The sequence below is a fragment of the Lonchura striata genome, chromosome 1 (genome assembly GCF_050655825.1).
Source record: "Lonchura striata isolate lonStrDom1 chromosome 1, ASM5065582v1, whole genome shotgun sequence".
Classification (NCBI taxonomy): domain Eukaryota; kingdom Metazoa; phylum Chordata; class Aves; order Passeriformes; family Estrildidae; genus Lonchura; species Lonchura striata.
In genome coordinates, this window is record NC_140703.1 from 25,027,795 (window position 1) to 25,054,691 (window position 26,897).

Sequence of the window (26,897 nt, forward strand, 5' to 3'; positions counted from 1 at the left end):
AGAGGAAATGTCCTTGAGCTGTGCCAAGGGAGGTTTAAACTAGACATCAGCAAGACTTTTTTCACTGAAAGAGTGATTAGACATTGGAATGGGCTGCCCAGAGAGATGGTGGAGGCATCATCCCTGGGCATGTTCATAAGATGACTGGACATGGCACTTAGTGCTATGGTGTCATTCTCATTACGACATTCCATCACATGTTGGGCTTGATGACCTTGGAGGTCTTTTCCACCCTTAATGATTCTACAATGTGGGACAATATGACACTGCAGCTCCAAGATAAGAGACCAGAACTGCTCTTTTTCTGTGGCTCTGTTAATTTAAACTAGCTTAAGATGTGTCCAACTTAAGTACTGTCACCTCAGAGGCCTTCATAAGCCCATGGTGTGCACACAGAATGAAGAGCAACCTAAGTAGTCAAGATAAAGTTGTGTGGGAGATGGGTTTCTGTCTAGAGCAGGTATTCTCAGGGATGATCCTCCTGTGCCTAATTTTAGTGCACAGCCTTTTCCACTGATTCCCTGGCATGAGTGCCTTCTCTTCTGGTACTCTACTGTTTGGAGTTCATTGGCTTCCTTTGCCTGTCTACCAGAGTCAGTGATCAAGCTTCTCCAGCTTCCCTAAGCTTATCAAATTCTCTTTCTCACTGTTATCTACATATCTCAGCAACTGGCTCTCACAGAATTCCCTAATCAGCTTTATGGTCTCTGAGAGTGACAGAGGGTTTGTTTGTGCGCAAATTAATAAGCTGGTGTAAGTAAATTCAATAAAGAACAAGGCTACAGCAAAGCAAAACTTATCATTCCTTTATTGGACAAGAGTGTATGCTTCTAAACATGCTAAAAATGTTTGCAATATGGAAATTTACTGGCAGACACCACTGTTTCCTATGAAGCTTTGCAGCCTTAAATTGGCACATGGAGTCATCATGGCCCTTGAGCCAGCAGCACCAAAGCCACTGCTAACTTCACTATTGAATACATCAACTAAGAAACTGAACCCTAAATTCTGGCTTGTGCAAGAGTGAAAATCCTACCTCAGATCTTTCTGAAGCAGATAATAGTCTTTCTTGCTGGACTGCAGCTGCACAAGTTCTGTGTAGTGTTGAAACATCATGAATTTATACTTTATAGGATCTGCAAACTGGAGGAACTAAGGTCACCTAAATCACTAACTTTATTTGTCTATTCTAAGCTAAGAATTTATTACCAAGGGAAGGTGGATGTTGTACAGGCACCCATAGTGGAAACCAAATCCACCTGAAATTAAGACTCCCGAAGAATGTGATATCCATATTTACTGAGAGTGAATGGCCTGACCTACTCCTGGGTTTGCCCAGAGCAGAGTTCATGGTTAGTTTTGTCATTATAGATTTTTAAGACAATATAAAAGAGACTCTCAGTAAAGCTGGCTTAGTCTTCTGTTTTTATTGGTAGATCTACTCTCATTTTTAACAGATATTGATGTCTTTCTGTTGTAAATACGTAGAATTCTCCCATATAGGCATACCTTTATTGCAGTGGAGTTATGCTGAGGGCTGTAACAGGTAATGCCAGGTGCAGCCCACCAGACACCTCCCAATGATGTTTTCTGCACACTTCCAGCTCTGAGAAGCCGGTGGAGGGGTCACTGGATTGGTTCTAAGTATGATGTAGAAGACAGGAAAGTCTAGTGTATGCTGGAAAGTGTATAGCATGTTTTCACCTCATTCAGAGCAGCTATGGTGCTGGGAAGCCATTTCTATAGAGCTGCTATGTGAAAGGAAGGTGTATGTGTTTAGAATGGCTATATGTGTGTATAAGAAAGGTAACTGCGCATACGCCATAGATTTGTGTATCATAAATATGTATGTCATAAGTAAATTTAATTGGGGGACACAATTGTTAGTGCAGCTTGAAAGAATCCTCTGCATTCACTGTTGCAAACATGTGGGTTGGCAATTTATGTATTTGCTCCAGAGGGAAAGAATTATGTCTTCAGCAGACAGCTAATAAATCTTGGTACATTTTTGTGAGCCTAATAGATCTTCTGTAATCACTAATTGCATCCCACCCTGTCTGTCCCCAAGCTTTCCAAGTGGAGTACACTCAATCTTTTTAAACATTTTGAAATGGACAGTCATAGTCTGTCATCCTGCAGACAATAAATTTCCATTGACGATCCCTGCATGAAAGAGAGAAAAGAGAGAGTGGTGTTAGTGAGCCAGAACATGCTATACAAATAAGAGTAACTTTATACCAGGTACTATGGCAACAAAAACATCTGTCTGCCATTAACTGACTTTCATCTGAGTGCTCTGTGTTCTCAAGAGCTAAAAGAACATTAAATATGTGCAGTAGCTACAATTCCCTCACACTTCTTTACAAGATAAGAAAATCAGCTCTCTGAATAAGTAGGTCTCTGAAGACAATGAACCCTGATAGTGATCAGTCCTGAATTGACTTTTAATTGGTGACCAAGAGGAAAAGGATAATTCTGTCAAAAGTTATTGTCATGTCATATATTGTTCAGTAATGTGTAAAAAGTGAAAAGTAGCTTGTGATTTGCAAGCTGTGTCTATGAGGGGCATTATCCATACAGCAAATTTCACTTTCTTTTTTTTTTTCTTTTTTTTTTTTCTTTTTTTATGTCTTTCAATACTAGGTCTTACAGTTAGTGTCCTTTAATTAAGACCTGAAAGAATCAGTAGTGAGAGAAATTAAATTAATTTATCATCTTCGGTCAAGTCACATGTGAAGAAGAGTAACATTTATGAATGTAAGGAGAGTTTATGCTCTTCTCAGTTTGTGATTGGTATTCTCTCTCAAGAGAGTGTTAGGAAACCTAAGAATTGTTAGTAGGAAGCCTGATTGGAGCAGTGAGATTCAACAGTGGAGGCCAGTGACTTAGTGTTCAATAGCCACAACAGGCAACAGATTTAATCTCCTCCTTAGCTTATTGTGCATTAAATTTTCCTTTGACAAATAGGCATGAGATCATAGGATCAAATACTGTCCTGTTGTGAAGGGAATGTTGAATTTAGGCTGCTTGATACTGGCTAACTTGAATTTAGATCCAAACTACAGTCCTTGAAGATGGCAGTGTCATTTATAATGATAATGGCTAGTCCTCCAAGAGGTTTATGAAAGCTTGAATTCTGCTAATAGTGATGTCCTAAAGTTGAGGCATGGGATGGGTAATGCTGGTAATGGGTGATTTAATAGGAGCTTGCATTTAAAGACTCCTGCACCAAAATTGTGCCAAACTGCTGCCTCTTGGGAATGTGCTGAGACACCTGAGCCCGGATTATTGGTATTAACTGTGCTTATATGGTGTCAATGTCTGGGTGACTCTGTCCTGGAATAAGACTAATTTGACTCTTAAGCCCTGTAGGTATATATTTTGTACCTACCCTGTAGGTATAAAATGTCTCATTGCAGCTTTTGTTAACTGAGGTTTTTTAATTGGATATTTACTGCGCTGCTAAGCTACAAGTTTATCCTGAGTGTCATTTGGAACTGGGTCTGTGTCATGCTCATCAGCAATGATGGTTTTCTTTCGAACTTTCCTAGATGTTTTAAATTGTAATTTCCTTGTAAAACTGTAACCAAAGGTTAATGAAATGCAAGATTCATATTTAGGTTTATTTTAAGAATTCCTTATTTGGTCTATGTGCATGCTCTTCAAAGACAGTTATTACTCTTTTGGTCACTAAGTTACCAAGAGAGATAAAAAATAAAGAGGACTCCTTTGTGGAAAACAGGATTCTATCGGTCAAAGTTAAGGTCTGTTAAGACAGCACCCATTGTCAGAGAGATTTTTTAGCTCAAAATCTTAGGTCAAGTAGTTTTTCTAAAATAGGACATTGTGAAATTAAAAGCCAAGCTCTTTAAAAGAAATGTATTTTGGTCACATGAATTAATAACATGCTTTAAGATGCTGAAACAGAAATATTTCTGAAGCTATCGCTTCAGCTTGGACTTGTAGACACTAGCATATGTGTACATGGTTGATGCATTTATGGCATATTACCTTTCTTCCCCTGTTGTGTTTGAACTCAAGCATATATGCCCAGCTTCTGAGGATGCACTGTTGCTGCTGTGTGCTTAATTCAGTAGTTATCAGTATTTTTCAATTTGTAGATCTTATGAGATTATCAATCTCTTACAAATTTACCAGTGGGGATTCAGATGCCATCAGGTATTGCCTTATGAGGCATACACTAGAATATATCTGAACTTGCCTTTGCAGATCTTTAACACCATTTTGTAGGTGTCATCCCCTCCCAGTTGCTAAATTAATGCATTTTCTTTGGTTTTGGGAATCAATATTGAACTGTTTCTTTTGCTTTCCAACTGTCATGTGCTGTCAGATTTGAATTTTTGATGTATAGAGAAATTTCTTTTATCTCCAAATATTGTTGAATAATGTGTTTCTAATTCAGTTTAAAAAATCTGTGAATTCCTATTCATATTGAGTTTGACAAAATCCTCTTTCATCAGGCATATGAAACATATTATGGACCTTAAATACCGTATAATTTAGCTCAGCTGAGCTTGGTGGATCTCCAGCTTGTCTGGGTATTTCAAACATACTTTACTGTTGGGGTATCTGGCTGTCGATTTATTTTTCAGTGATGATATCTGAGTAGTTAAGAAATAACTGGTTATCCAGATGACCCAAATAAATGGAGCAGAGAAAAGTTTTGTAAAAGAAACCATCTTATGACAGTCTGCATGCGCTATTTTTATACTACACAGCAAAGGACAAGCTGTGTCTCTTACCAAGAGCACCTGGTAATTCCCACCTCCCTGTCCAAGGTCCTTGCTGCAGATTGGGTTGTAAGTGTCCCAGGAGTGCTCTCTGGACTCGAGACTGATCAAACCAGATCACAGTCACCTAACAGTGCTCCACCAGAAAGCCATACCATCATCACTTTGCATGTTTCAGAGCTCAGGCTGAAGGTATTATGTTTGGTTTGTGGGTTTAATTTTGGAAGCTCTTTTGCCAAGGGTTTGCAATGTGCATGTTTATGGGGGCAGTTTCAGTTGTTTACAGCCTGCTTCAGATAGCCCATGTCCCTCTCTGAAATTTGACTGTATCAGTCTGTCTAACAAAAGATACTGCCCTTCCCTGCAAATGTTCCCTTTTTTATGTCCTTAGGTCATCCTGTCTGCATCAGTGTTATCACCACACTCCTGAATGGGCTCCCAGAGCTACTTCTGGCTTTTTCTAATTCTTTCCAGCTGCTTTTGTCTTGCTTTATAGACAGTTGTTTTCTCCTTTTGATCTATTTAAAATGAGACTGGAAAATGTAAATAGTAACCATTTCCAAAGTCTGTTCTCCCTAAAACAAGCAGTTAAAACCTTTGATGATCAACAATAACTCTTTCATTCATTCCTGATACACAGGCATGGAAACTCATAGTGATTACAGAAGTGTTGCTGAGGATAGCATCATTCTAAATTTCTATGTCCTTTGCCACAAGCATCACATGCTGTCTCAAATATCCTTGTATCAACAGTGGCCTCACTGATGCAATGTCTTAGGAAGTAGGAAGGGAAGATATGATTTTTGCAAGTTTATTGAAGAAGTCTAAAAATACCTACCTGTTTGAAGTGGGAAAGCTTAAACTGAAATACCTTCAGGGGCTTTTTCTTGCCTCTTGTTAGCTCAAGAACATTGTCCATATGAACTAAATAGTAGGGACACAAGTTTAGTGTGCTTGAAAATTAAGAGGAATTAAAAAATGTTCACAAAACCAAGTGGAAATGTGCATGCTCCAGGCAGACTGAGACTCAGAAGACATTTTCCTGCTCCTATTCTGCTTCATGGGCTGCAAATAATCATTAAGGATGACAAATTTGTTAACTTTTGTGATTCATCCTGCTCAGGAGGAGTGTTACAGCTTGAATCTGAATTCTGAACTGGTGTAACAAGATTATTTTTTCATTTCATTCTCTTGGCAACACAAATTGTTTCTGGTTGTTCTGGAAGCTGAGGACCAGAAAGTTCATTGGTGCAGAAAAGTTTTCTAGTTTTCAATTCAAAAATATTCTCCGTAGTTTCAACCTGCTACTATTGCAGGAGTTGACTGCCACCAGAGCAGAGATAAGACAAAGGTGTGTTGGTGGCTTCTTCCTCTTACAGGCACTGTAGTCTTGTGAGGACCTGTATTCCCTATGTACATTCCCATGATTCTGCCTCTGCTCCTGAGCAGTTCCCCCACTGGCACCCTGTTCTGAAGGTTTTCTTCAGCAGACAGAGACAGAAATCTGTTCAGAGGCATAGGCTACCTTGGCTGCTTTGTTTTCCAGGCTTGTCCTTATGATTCCAGACTTTACCCTGATCAGCTTGCAATGGAGTCTGGAATCCAGCTGCAGGGGAATGCACTGTCTGCATTATTTCCCCTACTCTCTGCCACAGCCATGAGGAACAAGGCTTAAGCACTGGGAAATGTTTAAGATGAAAAGCCCGGAATGGGGCTGTCCCTTATGACTTGTAATTTCTTTATCTAAAGAGATAAAGAGATACCCTTGAGTAGAGTATCTATGAAAGTTATTCTTCCACTTGTAATAACAATTTACAGACATGGCTTCCATTTGGTAATAAACAGGATAATGTATTTTAGCTGGGAAATTAGAGTTATGGACCTGCAGCAGTCTTACAATGTGTTGTCACTTCTGGAAAAGTTTCTTTATTTTAGGTGACCTTTTGGTTGAGGGATCACTATGGTGAACTTTGTCAAGCTGAGAGTGTTACAATGACAAAAGCACTTTGGCTGCTTTGAATATTATTAGAGACACCTTGAAATATTGATGTCTTTAAGCTCCCACTTCTCTCTTCACTCCCCTTTCTTGTGTAGCCCGTGTTGGCAGAGCAGTGCAGCATACTTTGCCTTGCTATCTGTGTTTTGCTTGATAACAAATGCTTTAATATACTGGACTGAGGTGCCTAATAAAAGACACCAGCAAAGAAATAGCTCATGATTTATGTATTAGAGAGCAGCTTAAAAGAATCAAGATCCCTCTTCCACAATCAGGTTTCACTGGCTACTCACACTCTTCTTAACCCTGTTCTACTAGGATCTCTGTAGCCCTAGTCAGATAACAGTGTGGGATTTATGTTAAACCCAAAGTTTAAAACTTTGCAGTTATGCATAGTAGAAAGGGAGAAACATTCCTGTTTAAATGAATGGAAGAATTGTGAATCCATTTGCATGACTACAACTTCAGTAGCCATAGGGCCTCTCCCAAGAGGACTAGCAAATGCCAAGAAATGACCAGAACTGATGAAGAAAATGTAGTTAACTCATTTTCTGGAAAGGGATCAAGGTGCTTGGCACTGCCTGGATTCCTGAAGTAGCTTGAATCTGTTAGAATTGTGCTGAAATAGATTGGGCAGCTTAAAGCATTCACATCGTAGTTTGTATGGTCTTAACTTTGCATGCTGGGAGATTTCCTGATTCTCTGCAAAGAAAAGTGGACCAAATTAGGTCACTCATTCCCTGAAGGCACAGGGTGTTTTTACTGAGCTCAATGAAATATGCTCCAACTAGAAGTAGGTGAGAAAGTGTACAGAAGATTTGTTGCATTTGATGAAGGTCAGATTCAGCCCAACCTACCACTGCTGTATTTTTCATTGCTCAGATGGAAATGTAAAATGATCGCCATTAGCATGCCTTGCTCCTGATACACCACTCTGGACAATGAATCATATGTACTGTGAACTTTGGTCCTCAGAATTACTAGCATGATGCTGAGTACCAGAGCAGATGGTGTGTAGCCATGCACTGTTGGAGGAAATATGAAATACAGAATTTTTAAAATTTCTAATGAAACAGATGAAAATCAAACCTGTGCACAGCAGAGAAAGTTGTGGTTGCCCCACGGATGTAATAGTCATAAGTGTACATCATCATGTCCATATCTTCTCCATAGTGTCCTGGATATTCTGTTGTTAACCTTTACATTAAGGGAAAAGAAGATTATATAATTCACCATCTTATAGAAGAGTCCAGCTGAATGACTACAACTCAATTAGTAAATTACTCCTGCCTCTTCAGAAGTTCTTTTTTCTTAACAGCCCTACAAGATACAGTCTCATAAGACTACCTTTCTCCCCTTTGCAACTAATTCAGGTAGCCATTTGAATAAAATTCAGCAACTTTAGAATAGTTAAGAGCAAACTGCAGTATTGGAATGTTTGTATATACATCTGTAGCTCTGGGACAAAAGCAATATGAACAAGAAGATAAAACTTGTCTGCTACTCATATCTTTATTGCAGGGATTTGCTCCAGTAAATTTTCCTGTTGTGAATCTCTTAGGTTTGGAGCTGTAGAATGCAGTAGATGTTGTCAAGTCAAACTATTCTAAGCATTTATCCAGTTGTATTAAGTGAATGTAACAATTAATCCATTCTTCTTTATTGTTTCCTCTTTCTCTCTGATTTATAATGTAAAAATATGGGCTTGGACAGTATATGTGCAGTGTATTTTATCTGAGAACCACAAAGTGCTTCTACAATTAACCAAATTATGATTGCTGTTTCCCTGAGAAATAGGCAAGTAATACTGTAAAACATTTTACAGATAATGAGCAGACTCAGAAGGGGTTGGAAGCTTGACCAGTACTTTCCATCAATATTATATCTGAAACCTGAATGGAAACCCGGCACTCCTTGTATTACGCTATTTTACATGGGAGTTGCTACTGAAGTTATCAGCTTCACTCCGAAACAGCAAAGAGAAGCATCAGGTCCCCTGTAAGGGAGATGCTGAACCTGTGGAAATAAACAGCCCAACTCCTGTGGAGACTAACAGGGTTAAGACACATTTACAGAAATCCTGGCAACCTTTTCCTGACTTAATCTAGTCCAGCAGCAGTACTTGAATCATGCTTGAAGGTGATTGAAGCACATTCCAGCCAGCACTTGTGCATGTTTACATTTTGTTAAATCAGTAGAGTTTGAGCACAGGCTTAAATATTTTACTCACTAGGAATATAGTTTTTGGAATGGGTTTTAGTTTTTATGAGGTGCTTTGGGTGCTTTTGGAGTCCAAACCTGTAACTGTTAGAGAACTCAGAAGTGGAAAGTTTACCTGAAAACTGAGGTACTCTGGACTATTAGGTTGCCTTCCAGGTTATATTCAGCTTTTGAATGTGAAGGACTATTCAGTTAGAACATCATTCCCAACAAATAATTTTTCCTTGACAAATGAAAAATGTGTCTGCATATGAAACTCAAGCATGACCTTATAATAGTCTCAAGTCTAATCAGTCAACTTATTTCAATACATCTTCTTCTCATGCTTCCTTTCCTTTGGCCATGAAAATCATCAGATAGATTCTGATTTATAGTACAAGGACACCCATCCTGGAGTGTGTTTGGGATGCAGAAAGCCAGGCCTGGTCACAGTGTCTGTTCTCTGAGCTCTGACCAAGGACACATGGATGTGCAAAGCCCATGTGGTGTTCTGCCATTGGTAAGAAATAACAGCAGTATTTCACAGGTCATGCAGACAGATGCTGCAGACTAGGAGAAAGAGAAGAAACCATGAATGCTGCCCACTTAGCCAGAGGAGAGTCTCCATATCTAGTTTACTAATTTGATGCCTGTGTCTGATAGTTCATCTTCAGAAAATCCAGGGTCATAGAGGGTTTTTAAAATGAAGACCAGCTATGGACTGGCATTTTTCTACTCTCCCATCAGCTCCAGGTTTTGACACTTTGCTTAGCTATTGTTATGAGAAACTACTAAGACGTGTGTTTCTGTATGTTCTACCAAATGTGTTTCAGAACATCTGTTTGGCATTCAGCAAGGAAAATGTTCTATTAACTTGACCAACAGTATGTGCTGGGCAGATGAGACTGAGCACAACACAAGGTTAAAAAGCTGTTTTTTTCTCTACTCAGAAACAGAACTGAGAGTCAGTTCTTCGAACTTCTTTCATGGGCCTCTCAGCTGAAAAGTAAATCTGATTACAAACTTCTGAATTGCTATGGTCTCACAGACCATTAGCAGAGGCAGGCAGTGTTATTCTGAAGTGCAGTGGGAGTCTTCATTTAGCTTCCCTCTCTTTTCTTTCTGACTGCTGTCATCTTCCCCTCTCTCTGTATTAACTTCTCCACATTACCATGCAGCATCTTAAGGCTCCTCCACTAAGAAATGTTCAAAAAGCAAATCTATGCAATTGACAAAATTTAATTATTTGGGACTTGAGCTGCTCTGAAGTGTGTCTTGTTTCATTGGCAGATGCCTACTGGTTCCTTTTGTTCTGGAGAGAAAATTAGAAATAGTGCTATGACAGCGGTGTTCAAGTTCACATGAGTCTGTGTGGTCTGTCTAATTAATTTCTCTTTGATGATTGCTGTACTTATTTCTGAAATTGTTCCCCATAGCCACTGCATTTCAAAGTTGTCTGGGTTGCACTGTGTCCTTTAGAAGGAAATGCAATTGATCATCCATGTAGCAGGGCTCTGTGGTGTGTCCCATTCCTTTTCTACTATCTCCATTTTTTTAATCCTGAGGGTAATTCACACAAAATGTGTCTGCCCTAGAGATGCCCTAGTGTTTACTCAGGGGCAGGTGACAGGGGACCTTAGGAAAGAGGCTGGCAAAGAAGATGTGTGTTATAGAAACTCTGGGCTCTAGGCACTGAGTAATTTGGTGCCAAACAAGCACTGAGGGGCAGGGAGCACTTAGTGGAATTGTTTGTTAAACCCAGATACACACACAGGTGTTTGGGGAAGGACTTGTAGGGGAGAAAAGAGTAATGTGAGACCTTTAACAAGTGGTAGTCTTTTCAGACTGTATGGTCTGTTTGCAAGAAAATACAGAAAACAGAAACTCTGGTTCAGCTTTTCAAATCTACTTCTGGATAGCACTGGGTGTATGATGTTTGGGCAAAAGAGACTTGAAGCACCAGTGGCATTGTAGAGAGAGGAGAAAGAAGGTAATTCTGTGTTAAGGACTGGGAATGGAAATCTTGTGATAAAGGGTGTAAGTAGTTTGGCCTGTGTGTGAGACAGTGGGAAAAGCTGACAGAAAAGTCTATTTTCATAATGGCATTTTTAACTAGAATGGGGTTGATGTGGAATGGTTTATCTTTTCAGATGTTTCCTTTGCTCCAACCATCCGCACGTTTTTCTAATTCACTATAATCCTATAAATCTTGCTGAGGGTAGGATATGTATTGAAGAAAAAGGGCATTAAATCTTTACCAGAGTTGCTGTTGTTTTTATTTTAATCTGAAAACAGCTGTGTTGCTTATTTTCCATGGTAAAGAATTGCTATGATACAGATTAATAGAAAACACAGAATTACTCATTTAGCACTGAGAAGAAGGTTTTGTACTAATCTACAGTGATCCATGGCACTCTTTTAACAATTGGCTTCAGAAATAGTTATCTTAAGTCCATTATTTACCAATTAGAAGATCAAGTCACATTGATGGCCTTAATATTTACAGCTTGCTGATTAAAGAAATAAATGAGAACTGTGGGTATGCCTTGCTTTCAGCTAGCAAGCAGACAAATGAAATAAGTCTCTTAAAATATGAAAGATAGTGGTAGAATAGTTTCTGGCTCCAATGTGGAATATACTTATTCCCTGATCATAAGTACATGGTTTTGGAATATCTTACGCTGTTCACTTCTTGTGCAATTACAGTGCTAACAAGATGAATGGCTTCTTTTTAACCTTCCTTTCCCTCTTTGTGGCTGAACTGTTCTTCTAACAATGCCACAGCAAAAAGAAAGAGCTGTTCCATTTCAAGAGGAAGACAAAAGCTTTGACATTAACTTTCTGACATTTGAGGGCAAGGAGTATCCCCTGACACTCCTGACTTCATAGCCTTACTTTCAGATGTTGTTTACAAGTGCTTCAAGAGTATGTCTTTCCTGAAGGAGATTTTTTTTTCAAGAACCAAAAGCCTGCAAGTTACATTCAATGAACATGGGAATTGTATGCCTCTTTCAACTCTTCCTCCAGCTGGAAGACAGGTGTCATCTACTTTTAGAAGCATCCTGTGCTGAAAAGCCAAAGAAGGTCTTAGTAAACTATCTACAGAAATTCCAGCAACTGCTCTGAGTACAGATCCCAGGTTGCCAAGCTCCCAGGAACTAGGGATGTCCTGGAGCTCCTGTAGAGATGAGAAGTTCTCTTGTGTGGCCATGTCATGTGTTTTGGGACTGAGCTCAGGCTTCAGGCTCTGAGCCCAGAGATTCACACAGACACATTACTGATGTGTTCCCACTGTGTTGCACTGAAAGCCACAAGCCCTCCCAGGGCTGAGGATCTATGAAGCTGGAGGCCAGCACAGTGGCAACACCATTCTTCCAAACCTGCACGAGCTCATGCAATGCAGGTACAAGCAACAGCAGAGAGCTCAAGGCAATTTGTGCCTGTTCCTTAAGAAAGATGTCCAAAATAACTTGGGCATATTTACAATGTCAGATCAAATGTGTTTCTCCTAAAATGTCTCTGGAAGATGGTCCTGCAGACTGAACTGCAAAGTTGTATTTGATGGGTAATATTAAAATAAAAATTTAAAAATTAACCTCCCCCAACAGTTAAATACCTTCTCAAAAATGGAAAAAGAGGGGAGGAGAATTGGATTGTCCAGAACTGTGTGTTTCCATGACATCTACTCTGAGTTCACGTCTTGGATTTGTACCTCTGCTACTGGTTATCTCTGAGAAACCTGCAGAGGATCACATCATTTTCAATATGTCTTGTGTGGCAGGTTGAGTCAGAAAAACAAATAAGTACTTTAAACCCCATAACTCTTGGAAAATTTAATTGTTGCCTGAACAGTGTCACCATGACAGAGAGCAGCCAGACCTTCTGGCATTTAAACTGCTCGTTGTTTTGAAAGGGAAAGTCATAAACAGTCTGCAGGCTCGGGGCTGCTCTGTGACATGTGTTCGCTTTGTAGAGTATGAAGTCAAGCTTTCATTTCCTGGAAAAAGAAAAATCAGAGCTCTAATGGGAGCCTTAGTGACACTGTCCCTGCATCTGTGATAGATTTGCTTCCTTTATGGTGCAAATCAGCACACAGTTTATTTTACTGTGGTAGCATTCCCTAGCCAGGTAAAGAAAAGAGAGCTTTTCTGCCTCCTGTAAGGAACGTTAATTATTTTCAGTATGTTAAAAATGTGCTGAATCCCTGACAAATCTTGGCATGATGAAGAAGGAAACTAAGTACTTTAAAAAAAAAAAAATCAACAAAGCAAGTGCAAAACCATGAGACTGGAAAAGATTAGTAAATTTATTTTCAATATGAGCTTACTGCAGAGGAAAACCGGGAATTAATGGCAAGAGGATGAGCTGTGAAACAGAACTGGAGGGTTCAAGGAGTGAGGATATAAATGCTAACAAATAAACTCCTTCTGCATGTATTTGACTTCATTCATTTTATTAAGCAAAATGAAAGCAAAGTGTTGGTGTCAGTCAACATGATGGTGTTGTAAATTAGTATTCCAACAAATACTAGCGGTTTTCAAAAAACACAGGGATATTCCAGGTGTAAAAACCAGGGCAAATTCTTAACAAATAAGTTGTATGGCTCATGCACATAAAAAAAACCCTCTCTTTATTCATTGTAGGAGGAATATCACTTCAGGAGGAATGCAGTCCTGAAGTAGAAGAGACAAGAGAAACCATACATAAGGATCAGCTGGTTTACTGCTTTTATATGTACTGGAGGGGGCTGTATGGAAACAACTGGAAGAGGAAGAAATCAATTACTCAAGGTGAGAGCTAATTTGAAACAGAGTTTTGTCACACCTCAAGATTGTCTGTTTTCTTAAAAATGCATTTCTACCCACATCTGATTTCATACTTAAGGATACATTGCATGTTAAAAATCAAGGCTGCTGAGAAATTCTGCAGTGTGGATTTTCTTTGAATATGGATTTTCCTGTGTAACATATGATCCACAAAGTACCACCATCATTGCACACTTTCCTGGTATTAATTTCCCACATTCATATACTAATAGAAGTTTTGCATGAAAACAAGCTTCTCCAACCAAAAAGTAGGAGTCAGCAGCATGTTGATTGCCAATTATCCACAATTACTTTATTTACAATGAGTTCTTGGAACAGAACAAATACTACTATAGTTTTGGGCAGAAACTGCAATAAATAAGATACACTATACACACACATTTTTGTTGTGTCTCACATGCATATACAATATGAGATCTTACTCATGGTAGCCCAGAACTACTTTGTAGTTTGTTTGGAAAACATATTCTTTCTGTCAAGTGCATGTTAACCAGGGCAAGATACAGACCAGAAGCATGATGTGTGAACAAGTTCTCATGGCAGCAGCTTGGAAATGCCAATGGAAGTTATGTTGTGAGTGAGATCCCCTGAGCTTAGGGGATGGGAAGTTTGGTTTCTGTACATTGAAATTTAGCAATTCAGACAAGTCACATCTGTGACTTCACGAGTAAAAGTGAGTCCAAAGCATGGGGTTTACTCTACCCCAGAGAAGTTCATGCTGGTTATATGTTACCATAACAACCAGCACTCACCCAGAGTACTGCTACACTGTCTAGGCAGGGAAAGAGAGTAAACCAGAAAACAAACCATTCCTAGCACAGGATAGAAAAGTAATCTGCTTTTATGGAGGAGAGACTTTCTGCATGGTGTGGGTCCTCCAGTAAAAGAGTCTTCCTATGTGGGATCCCAGGATAACTCTGATGGAAAACAACTTCAAAAAGCCTCTGCAAAAGCCCTCTGCTCCAAATAGGGTCAACAACAAGGTCAGACCAGGCTTCTTAGCTTTTATTTGGTTCAGTCATGAAAGTCTCCAAGGAGCCTCAATGGGCAATCTGTCCTCTGCTTCTTCATAGAAGAAGCAGTTTTCTTTACATCCCACTGAACTGGCCCTCAAGCATGCCAGCTGCACCCCCCAGTACATGCAAACTTGGCCAGCATGTGCTCTGTTGCCTCCTCAAGGTCATTGCTAGAAATATTCAGCAGGACAGGCACCCAGGCAGGTTATCACCCTTTAACCACTGCCCTCTGAGCCTGTTAAACCATTATATTTTATTATCTAGTTGTCTGTCCATCCAGACCCTAATATCTTAATTTGGGTAACTGTATGTGGAAAGAGTTTATATACATACACCTAGCTAACTCTAAAGGCAGAATGTTTTTTTAATGAACCCATAATCACAAACTGTGCACAAGCGAGGTGACACAGCTTCCTACCAGTTTTACAGCTTTTCCCTCCCAGAAGAATGCAAGCACATGGGATTTCTACCCATGCTTAGAGGGAAAAATGTTTCACCTGTTTTTGAAATGCTGCCTTTTCTGCATGGAACTGCAGGTGAACTACATAAGGATCTCTTTCCCACCACAAAAATTGAGCATTGTCACTGCTGGAAATAGAAGGACAGTATAGGATTCTGTATGCAGCTGAGATGAAAACTAAGGCTCCAGTAACCCCAAACATTTACATTAGGATTTGCCTTACTCTACTCTGAATGCCAGCTTGCAAAGCAGAGACAAAGCTCTCACAACCATATCTGAGGGAAGCAGATTTGTCAACAATAACAAAAAAAAAAAAAAAAAAATCAGAGATTTCTGTTGTGTCTCTGAAAATGTGTGCAATATTAGAGGAGTACAAGAGATGGGAAGAACTGCTTAAAAGTCTGAGTGAGTTTCCCTCAGAGGGAAGAGCCTGGGTAGTTATGTAAAGAAACCCCCAGGTAGGGAACATCCATAGGCAATGTTTGCTGGAAAGGAGGCAGAGGAACATTCAAAAGAATGTTCAAAGACTTTGTTACAGAGTTCCTAGAGGCATTAAAAATAATGATAATAAAAATATTTATTTTCCTCCTGGCTGCAAGGAGACTGAAGGATGAAAAGCAAAGCAGTGCTGTTGTGTTTGGCCAGTAGCCAGCCAGCTAAGTAAGACCAACAAGCACAGAAACAGTTTTTATGCATCTCAGTGGGAAACCTTCTTCAAGGCTGAGGTCTGGAAAAAAAGGTTCAAGCACAGGTTTACTTTTTTTCTCCCTCTACTTCCTTTTTTTTTTTTTTTTTAAATGTAGGCAGGTTATTCTTTGTATCACTGAAAATAGCTAAATTTAAGTTGAATGTAACCCTGGAGCATAAAATTATGACTTCTCTTGAACAGAATGGACAGGAGAAATACAAGCTGCCTCTACACAATCTTCTCCTGTCTTTGGTTTTAATTTAGAGAAACCACAGCTGTGGTGTGTTCTCGAGAAACTGGGAAGCTTGGGATGCACAGTTCATTTTTTCACAGTCTCCATTAAGTTGCCAGCACTGGTTGTGATACTCTGCTAAAATGAGACCATATTTTCATTTTGGGTTTATGATCAGTAGCTCATTTTGCCTTTGATCATTAAACAGTTTTGAGAGAGAAAGCATATTCAGATGCACTACCAATATTTTTTCTGAGGTGAGTGGGAAAAATTCACACTTGTAAGTCATTGTGGTACAAATGTATAGCACAGAGATGCTCCTACTCTAGCAAATGTGCTGCATTTATAGTGGGAAAATATCGCTCCACTTTGGAGATTTCTGTCATGGTTTCCAGCACAACAAGGCTGATGCTGATCCCCAGAGCTGTTAATTCAGGGCCAGCTGTTCAGTCTAATTTAGCCCTTATTCTTTCCCTTAACCTTGGATCTTTAAGAATCCTGTAGCAGTCTGGAAATAACATGCTTAGCTCCATAAAGCACAGTTAACTCTTTTTCAGACAACGTTTCTGACAGGTCAAGCAGCCAAAGGCACTCACAGGGAATGTTGGGGGAAAGAGGATCACAGGTTTGGTGTCTGCTCAAACTCACCAGCAGGAATATGGGCACCTCCGGCTATAGCGGCAGCAGTAAAACTGCCATTCACGGTCCAGCACTGATGGAAAGTACTGACTCTGGAAACCGGCCACCAGCCCGTTGTTTGAGCAGGTTTGATACCTAATAATGAGGGGAAAGAGGAGAACACACAAGGAAAACATGGTATTAGATGCCTTGATAATTTCAAGCATTTCTCAAAACAATAATATTTTTGATACAGAGTGCAAGTTGAGGGTTTGACTTTGTGCTGAGAAGCAGTTTCCACTTGCTGTGTATAGAGTAACTATTTTCTATAAGAAAGCAGCAGTAGTAAACCATGTCTTAACATTTATGTTGTACTTAAAACTATTTAATCAGGCTAAAGTATTTAATCATTCTAGTATGCTAACCAGGAAAGAAGATTTTTCTGGTATTGGTATTTTTCAAAAGAAAAATCTGCTGCTTCATGCTTTCTGTATGCTTAGTATTGTGTGAATCACTGCCTCCAGGTAGAATAGACTGGTCTCAAAGCATGAATGCTTCTGTCTGCGCACCCTGCAACAATTACCTCAAAGTAATTCAAGTAGTAATCAGTTTGAATAGCTTTCTTCTTGGAGACTAAAGACAAGGAGTTCCTGAAAACAGACAGGTCGTCTCGGCTATCAGTGCTCATTCTCTCAAGCACCCTCCTGGCCTCACTGTTTCCCTATCGGGAAAATGATAGGATTTCTTTTTCTTCCACCACTTTTCCTTTTCTTTCTTTTCATCTCATCAAGGAAAACCGGCAGCAAACTTTCTCTACCTACGATTTCAAAAAATCAATTACAATGATCTATCTGAAAGACACTTTCAGAAGTAACTGTATTTTACTTCTGAAAGTATTATAATACCAAAAATCTCCTTTAGTTTCATTCAATTACCTCATTGTTTATTTTAAAACCTGAAGTTCCCAGAAGGGAAAACACATAACCTAGCAGACTTTGGAAAGTCATTCAGTTGTGCACAGGGGTGTTAATGCATGCAAAGACAGTGTGAGGCTGAAGTATGCAAAAGCTGAAAAACTGATCAATTTTGACCAATGCAGTGATGAATTTCCCTGCCTAGTTTTCAGTGTCCACTTTTGAACCCAAGGGTCTCTTCTCTGTCTCTTCCCCTGTATTCTGTTTTTCAGACAATAGTATTTACTTTCGTTTGTGTCCCTGTATCTCCCACACTGATGGGGCCACAGTACTTGTGCTTTGTGAGACTCTTTCAAGGACCATCAGAATTCAGTCGTGATGGGGGGGGGGAATCTCTGAGTTGCCATGGTATCCCACCAAGCATGGCAATCTGGCATTCACTCAGAGGATTTCAGCAGGGCTTTGATAGGAAGTTTTCTGATTTTTGGCTCATAGGCCATAGGAACATATGGCTAAGACTCTGTGTAACCATATTGGATAACTGCAGATGATTGGTGTTATCCTAATGGAAGAGTGATCGATACACAGCAATATAGAGATTGGTTGTACCTGTTGCAAGATCATCATTAAACTGTGTAAAAAAGCAACAAACTTGTACCTCATCTTCCATCTCTCACCCTTCTGAGTTATCTGCATTTGTCATGCCCAAGTCCTCATGTCCTTGGGAGATTTTCTGGCTCTTTTGCATAGGTGCAATGTTGGGAGCACTTTGTTTCTCCGTTTCCTTTGCATTTCCTCCAGAAACTCAACACTGCCTTGCAACTTCCCATCCCCACTGACCAGATCAGCGTCTGATATACCTGCTCATACTTGTCTCTGTGAGAGGTTCTTCCTTCTTTTCTCTTCCTACCTGCTCACATTCAGTGTGGGAAGTTCTGCTCTCTTTCCCACTGCCTTTGTCCTACAAGAGCTTTTCTTTTCTTTACACATTATTTTCTACTAATATAGTCCAGTTGTGATGGAAAGATTCCTTTTGAAAGAGGAGTTGCTCATGGACACTTCTCTCTATAGTGAATTGAGAAACAAACTGAGCTAGCATAATAATCATATATTTACATGCACTCATATTTGGGTACCAGATTGTAGGAAGGTGTGGTTATTTTTTATTCTGATTCTATCTTCTTATTATAAGTTTGATTTAAAAAAGATTATTGGTGTTGCTTTAAAAATTAGTTTCTTAGATGGAAAGTATACCTGGGCATAAGTAATGTTTTATAATTAAATTGCGGTTTTAACGTAATTCAAAGTAAAATTTGAAATAACACATTAAATCTCATGTTCACTTCTCTCTCTTTGCTTCTGTCTCATACAAAATGTCCTGTAATCTCTTATTCAAGCTCAGTATTGGGTTTAACAAAAGAAAGATAATAGTGATGTTGAAGTTCTTTTCTTTAGCTTTGAGATAACATAAGATTTTTTTGCCATAATCTTTTTAGTTTTCAAGTAAAATCCAGATACTCCTTCAAAAATTAAGATATACTCTCAGAACTTGGATTATTTGTGAGCTCATATTAAATATTTCCTTCTCTTTTCTTTTCCTAGCTGGCCACCTTCCTACAAGCAGAAAGTAATTCTTCAAGGGAACCAAACAACCCCTCCCCACACATCTTTTCAGTCAGTTGCTCTGCATACTTTTCTAAAAACAGCACTAATATGTCAGAATTTTTTCCTTCTCTGTTGAATTCACTCCTCTTGTCACAGCAAATCCTGAAGCAAGTAGGGTGAATAAAAACTAATGATTCTGGAACTTCGATTTATAGCCAAGTCAAAACAATGTTTTGTTTTGTTTTGTTTTTTCACAAGACCCACTCTTTAGAACTTTTACTGTAAAGGGTAGTTCAGTATTCAGAGTTAATGTGACTGGGTTCTCCACACTCCTGAAATCCTGACATTGCTAAGAGGAGAGGAAAATGCCTCTTACAAGGTGAATGCAGAAGGACGTGAGAAACTGGCTGGGACTGTGTGGGACTAAACTTTGCAGTGGGTAGGTTTTCTTTTTCTAGTTGGCTCAAGTTGCAAAGTGTGAAGAGTTGCCTTTTGGATCTGGTACTGGGAGGAGGAGGTGAGCTGGCTGGTAGGGGGGGAGTGAGAAGATTGGTGGTGAAAATCAGGTGTTCTTGGATGGGAAGTTGCCCTTGCCTGGGGTACAGGTGTGAGAAATGACTGCAGTGTTCCATAGAAAGCCTTATTCTGGGAGGAGTTCTGTGTAATAACAGGGATATGGTGTCTGAGACTTTCCTGGCCTGCTGTGATTCCTGTGATTTCCTCTCAGCCAAATCTTCTTCTGAACTGGCTAACGAGTGTTGTACAGCTGAGCTCTGTCATGACAAGCAATGAAAGCATGCATCCATGTTACAGATTTAGTTCAGGTCAGAACTGCTTTTGTTCTTCACTGGTGAGATTTCACCTGTGAGACCAAACAAGAACTGATGTAAAACAAACCTACCCAAAATGCATATGTGAATTTTGGATCCGTGCATGACCTGTTTCACCCTATAGATCCTCTTAAATTGTGCCACATTATTTGTGAATATCAGTAACAACCTTGGCAGCCAAGTGTGTTCCTCATTGGTACAACAGTTGTCTGCCAAACTGAATACAAAGATTGCTTTGCAAATAGAATTGTTTTGAGCAATGGAATCAGTTTTGGTGGCACTTTGGACTTATGCCTGCTCCTTAATTTTGCTAAGCAAAGCCCCAGAGTGTTGTGTCCCACCTAATGCTGGTGCTGTGTGGCAAATCTCCCTCTGAGGTCCCCTGTTCCTCAGGTACATCAGCACCATGTTATCCTGAGGATGAGAGCCCAAAGTGGAAGCCTGTTCAATACAAATCTGTGCAGGGAAACCCAAGTGAAGCTGCTGGAAGTGGTGCTGTTAGTGAATGCATTGAATTTCTGCTGCACTGACTGGGATTATGCTCCCTGAAGCTGTCTAGAGCCATGCAGAGGCTGACACACAGCTCAGCAGGCATCAGGTCTGGCTGCATTGAGGGTGATTGGTTCCTAATAACAGGGTAACCTGACAGTGTCATTCCTTGTCCCTGTGGAGAGGAGGACCCATACTGTTCTCCTGAGTTATCTTAGTGGAGTGTCCTCCCTCTGTGTAATCAGGTTAATTGCATGGTGAGAGCTAATTCAATGGTCAGTCTGTTACAGATGAATGGGCAGACATAAGCGGCTGATGGCAAGATCAGGACACTTGCAACTCTGGCACCCAGACAGAGGGAACAACTTTTATGTGTTTGATTAGGCCATGGCAGTCTCCAAAAGCCAATTCTGCAAGGAGTCTTCCCTATCAGTTGTGGGGTGCAGAGACATGTTGTTATGACTTCCACATGCCAAAGGCAACCTCTGTAATATCTTCAGCAATATTTTCTTTCATTTATGGGGGCATTTATGACTTACTTTTTTCTCCCTGACTAAGGGACCCTTTTCACCCTGTTGATTTCTTCTTGACAGTAGCTGATGAGGCCTCTTTTTCTACAGAAACCTTCTTCTCAGATGCTCCCTCTGGACTCAGTCATTGCAGCTGTGCTAAATGGACCTGTAGCACTAGTCCTTTAACATAAACCTAGGACTCTGAAGAAAATTAGCTTGTTTGTGTAGATAGCACAAATAGGAACACTTTCAAAGAGCAGCTGGATTATTTGGTTTGGGTAATACAGCCTCAGATCTGAAATTTGGGATTGGTCAGAGATTGGGAACAAAGTAGCTCCTACTGATATACCAAGGTGTGCTGCCAGAGCCTGAACAGGAGGATCCTTTGCTCAGTAGTCTGTCTTTGCACCCAGTTTGTGGGCAAATGAGGGAGAGAATGGAAGTGGGGAGGGAGAATCCAGATATCTGTTTTTTCCAAGTCCCATCTAAACACTTTCTCAGAAGTCTAAACAAGGAAAAGAAGCAATAAACATGGATTAAATAGCTCTTGGCTAGAAAGCTTCTCCTTTTTCCTTTACAGCTAACTGGGAGTTTATTGAAGATATGGCATGGTTTCATCTGTATCGTGTAGTGTAAACCAAACTTATTTTACTGGGGGGAAGAGTTGCTTGTCTTCGCTTGCAAGCTTTTGTTCCTTTGTTTGTGTCAACCCTGTATTTTGATATGATAGTTTTCAGGCAATAACAATAGATTTTCTTAAAACCCTTGTTCAGAGACTGATCTGTAGACACAACTGTAATATTCAACAAAGCAGTGAAGAACAGTCTCACCCTCAATCATTCAGACCTCAGGTGGTGAAATACTTAAACAAGGTCAAAATTTCTACAGCATAAATGGAGATAACATCAAATTTGTGTTCCCTGAGAAGATAGGATTCTTTGAGAAGCTGCAGCATAAAAATTAGAAGTAGAAGGACTCGAGGAATTCTGCAGCAGACAGACTGCAGAATCAGGGCATGCTCTGGAGACTTTTCCCTATTCTAGACATGAGTATTTCCAAGTTATCCAGGAACTGGTTCTTGCTCCAATTCTCTCTCTCTCTTTTGAATATTGTCTTGGTTAGCAGATAGTTAACATTACTCTGAAGTATTAAGGTGTTGAAACAGATTTAACAAAGTCTTTGCACATGTATTTAACTTTAAAAATATTCACAGATTAACGAGGTTGAGAAGGCATTCCTGATCATTTGATTCAATCTATTGCCACAATTTCCCCTTTGAGTCTTGTAACAGTTTCAGCAGAGCACAAGTGCACATAACCTCTTCAGAAGTGTATGGACATATATGATTAACTTCAGGGATGCATTATGCAGTGAAACACCATAGTTAGATATATTCTGAAATGCCACTAGGTAATTCAAGGTAGTGGTCAGAAGTGATTGGTCTTCATGAGTCTGCTTATGAAAGAGATGGGGTGCCCCAGAGAGCAGTTTTTAGAGTACCTTTTCTCTCCACTGACCCTGGAAGGAGGCAAAGGTCCTAAACTAACCATTATTAGGCATTAGATGCTAATGTGGATCCATGTCATTGTCCTCTTTCTGTTGAATAGTTTTTTCATATGTGAAAGATTTGAAGTTTTATGGTTTGGTTGTCTAAATCTGTATAATCCCTATTGTTAGTGAGAAATAAACTTACAGGAAGCTCTGACCATGGGTTCCTCTTGCTCCAAACTCTCCTATCCCTATGGTCCCCCCATCCATTTCTTTCATTTTGACCCAAATACTGAAGGTCAAAGAAAATAATGAGTTTGAGACTCTTTCTTCTGTCTTTTATATTCCCTCTTAATTTTATCTCTCTTAAGCTTGTCTTTGTTTATTGTCTTTCCTAAAAGAAACCTCTCTTCAGTTTGTCTGTATTGTGCAGCTGTGCAGCAGTCAGGAATTTGAAAATCATCATTTGAAATTTGAAATGCCATAAGTGTAATATGTCAAAGGTTTGGGGGTTTTTTTTTTGTGTGTTTCTGCCAGACAAGATTTTCTGACTAGTGTTCTGTTTGAGAAACCAGAATGAATTCAGAGAAGAGCTGTAGGGTACGATCAGTGCTTGCTTACAAGTGTTGGAATATAAAACATCCAAAAACTATAAGAATGGAGATGTGTTAAGCCTGAAAGCAAAAGCATGAATGACGTGTGTAGGTGAGGGAAAGGCATAGTTGCTAACTATTTTTGAGTAAAAGGGATATAAAAAAGATTCAGCAAGCTCATTCTCATTGCTCAGTGAAGGTAAGGAAAATAATAAAAATTCTCAATTGCAGCAGAGTAGCAGCCGTTGACACTGGGTGCTACAGCATACTCCTGGAAAAGCTGGCAGCCCACAGCTTGGACAAGTGATGGAGTTCACTATCCCTGGAAGTGTTTAAGGACAGACCAGATGTGGCACTCAGTTGACCTGGTGGTGTTTGGTCAGAGGCTGGACTCAATGATTTCTAGTCTTTTCTGACCTAATTGATTCTGCAAAATTTTAGCAAAAACTTGGCAGACTTGTAGTTACTGGTGGTACAAGCAGTTCAGTATCCCTGGATGTGGTGTGCAAGGTGAGACAAAATACTCTGTGAGACAGACTTGAAGAGGGAATATTTGAGTCCATCCTACAAGGATGGGAAAATGAACTAGCAAGTCCAGCAGAGTGCTGTGTCAGCTGGCATGAGAATGATGCATTGCTCACCAACAGATTGGCTTGTTGGGAGATCAGCAGGGAAGAGATGAGATGAGATGAGATGAGATGAGATGAGATGAGATGAGATGAGATGAGATGAGATGAGATGAGATGAGATGAGATGATGAGATGAGATGATGAGATGAGATGAGATGAGATGAGATGAGATGAGATGAGATGAGATGAGATGAGATGAGATGAGATGAGATGAGATGAGATGAGATGAGATGATGGGAGGGGAGGGGAGGGGAGGGGAGGGGAGGGGAGGGGAGGGGAGGGGAGGGGAGGGGAGGGGAGGGGAGGGGAGGGGAGGGGAGGGGAGGGGAGGGGAGGGGAGGGGAGGGGAGGGGAGGGGAGGGGAGGGGAGGGGAGGGGAGGGAGGGAAGGGAAGGGAAGGGAAGGGAAGGGAAGGGAAGGGAAGGGAAGGGAAGGGAAGGGAAGGGAAGGGAAGGGAAGGGAAGGGAAGGGAAGGGAAGGGAAGGGAAGGGAAGGGAAGGGAAGGGAAGGGAAGGGAAGGGAAGGGAAGGGAAGGGAAGGGAAGGGAAGGGAAGGGAAGGGAAGGGAAGGGGGTGTAGGCAGAGAGATGTAAAGATATTGGTCTGGAAAGGTGAGCTAGTGAAGAAATACTAGAATAACTCCAAAAGCTAGTAAAGGGGGAGAAATGGAGATAAACAAAGAGGGGTTGAAAAAGAAATACACTTGGAAAAAAAAAAAGGGCTTGCTATAGGAAAAAAAGTAGGCACCAAAGAGGACAAAGTGAAAAGAATTTATTAAGAGGTGAAGGAAACAAGATTCAAATACTATACTGTGGATGTAGTCATGCTAAGCATACAGAGCATGGTGACGAATAGCAGAAGAAAATGTTCTGTATAGACATACAGTATCCTGTTTGTGAGAAGTGAACTTGAGCAATTGCTGCCAGGCATTTTTAGAAAGCAAATAAGTTTATTTTGAACAAAAAAAAAATGTCTAATTCAAGATTATTATGCAATAAATAGAAATTGTATCAATGTATAAAAAATGAAGAAGTCATCCAGGATTATCACAATATGTTCTTTCTGCATGTTTTGCAGCTCTTGCCCTTTTTTTCTATTCTTATTCCAAAATTAAACATAGGGTCAATAAGTTTTTCCCTTAGCAGTTGCATCAGCCATAGGCATGTGTCACATGGTAAACAAAAAGTATGAATAATTCAGAACAAAATTTTGAATCATTTGAAAAGCATAAACTTCACATTTCATTGCTAACCTATTCCCATATAACAAAATTCAAAAACTCACATTGCAATTTCTGGTACAAAACCATTTCAAGTATTTGAAAATACTCATTCCTGCATGCATTTCATTCTGTCCAAAGAATATTTCAATACAAGAATTGTCCAAAACTTTGTTTCCCTTTTCATTAAAAAAACCCAGAAAATAATTAAATACTGGGTATTCTGCCCAAATATGAAATCTATACATATTTCCAGAAATTATTGTCTTCACATAACATGATCACCTTTGCCTCCAAGGTTGATGGAAAATGTAACATTTAGCTAAGCAAACTGACGGTATTAGGGAATTAACATGAACTTCTGCTATCACCATGCAGATATATATGCCACCACCATCGCTTGTTAATGATTTTTGGCTCCTGTAATAACAGCACAATTAGAAAACAGCATCTGTTTATGCCTAAGCCAAAAAGCTTAGCAACAGAAACACAAAGCAAAGAGCCAGTGCAATACAGAGATTGTTTTTTCTAGTGATAAGAGTGTGAGGATGGAATGAGGAGTTTTGCAATTTGTTTCCCAGTTTAGTCACTGATTCAATGTGACTTTTCAAGAGGGACTTTATGCTCTCCTCACCTCTGGGTGCTTGGCTCATTTTCCTTATCATTGAAACAATAGCAACACCAAACCACTTCACAGCTGAGGTCTTGAGTGACCAAGGACATTGACACCCTCCAGCAAGAAATTGCTACAGAGAAGACAAATGTGATGCTGATCAGCTCCCATGCATTGTGATTAAAGAGCCTTAAGGCAGTGAAGCCTGCTGGTTATCATGGCATTCATATACATTTGCATTGCTCTGTGGGACCTGCATTCCACAGGGGTTATGGGGCTGTGCCCTCCAGGGATGGTTGGGGTTATCCTACCATTCGGTTCCTGCCCTGTTGATCTCTTCCCACCAGCACTCTGTCGGCTCACCGAGGCTCTGGGATGCTGGCATGCAGGCATAGTTCCACAATCTGTCAGAGCCTTCCTTCTTGCTGAAGATGCTTCTGACGGCCACGATCACCTGCCCATGTGGGCACTGAAAGTTGAAACCTTGCCGGTATACATTAACCCATTCATCATTATCTCCATAATTATAGGGACCATAGTAATAGTCACTGTACTGGCCCCATGCCACAGTCACCAGAGGCAGGAACACACAGAGAAGGAATATGTCCATCCTGAAGATGTTCCTGGCTTAGAAGTGCTCCTCTGGTTTGTTGGGCTGGCCCTTTTATATTGCTTCTAACATTTGGCCTCCAGATGTTATGTTTCCAGATCCAAGTGCAGTGTGTCATTGCTTAGCAAACCTTCTCTGAGCTACAGAGACATCCAATTACTTTTAAGGTGGAATTCTGCAAGTACAGTAAGACTGCAGTCCCTAAGCACAAGGTCTTCCCACCACTGCAAACCACCTGTGATTCTTCACCACAGATCTACTGTGCACAGGAAACTACATGTCATAGTGCAACTGCCACAGACATCCCACTTTCATCCTCAAGACAGTGCTTAAGTTTGAAAGCTACTTTATTTAAAATTAAAGCTCTATTTGAAGTTGCCATTTTCCATCATTAGTAACATGCAATCAAATGTAATCCTCTGTGTGTGGGTCACGATCCTCTTTTTCCTAAATGTGTGTACCATCATTCTGCCAGTGCCTAGAAAGAAGGGAATTGGGCAAGGTGAGGGGATTCACTGTTCCTGTTGAAAAACTCCTTTAGAAATTTTGAGTTGGTTTGGTTGGAGGGAAGGTGGAACCCAAATGATTGAGACTCTGTCTTGGCATGGAA

At 40.1% G+C, this 26,897-nt stretch overlaps 1 protein-coding gene and 1 long non-coding RNA gene across 2 annotated transcripts in view; one reads left to right on the forward strand and one right to left on the reverse strand.

Annotated features, from left to right (window-relative positions):
• The window catches only part of LOC146768622 (uncharacterized), a 95,892-nt gene that overhangs the window by 38,007 nt on the left and 30,988 nt on the right, over nucleotides 1-26,897 (forward strand). The window contains exon 2 of the long non-coding RNA XR_014952850.1: nucleotides 13,590-13,736. This is a non-coding gene — a long non-coding RNA (uncharacterized LOC146768622). The remainder of the gene's footprint in view (nucleotides 1-13,589; nucleotides 13,737-26,897) is intronic.
• Nucleotides 790-26,351, reverse strand: DPT (dermatopontin). The gene is made up of 4 exons (XM_021548897.3): nucleotides 25,989-26,351; nucleotides 16,817-16,942; nucleotides 7,837-7,944; nucleotides 790-2,163 (listed from the first exon to the last, which is right to left on the reverse strand). Exons 1-4 carry the CDS (start codon nucleotides 26,285-26,287, stop codon nucleotides 2,097-2,099), a joined length of 600 nt encoding a protein of 199 aa, XP_021404572.2. The 5' UTR covers nucleotides 26,288-26,351; the 3' UTR covers nucleotides 790-2,096.

Excerpts from the sequence above, each read along its gene's own strand:
- DPT (XM_021548897.3), bottom strand. The coding sequence starts at position 26,287 with ATGGACATATTCCTTCTCTGTGTGTTCCTGCCTCTGGTGACTGTGGCA. Across the intron at positions 16,943-25,988 it reads AACAGGGCAGGAACCGAATG|GTATCAAACCTGCTCAAACA; the intron begins GTAGGATAACCC and ends CCTCATTATTAG. Across the intron at positions 7,945-16,816 it reads AGGTGCCCATATTCCTGCTG|GTTAACAACAGAATATCCAG; the intron begins GTGAGTTTGAGC and ends CTTAATGTAAAG.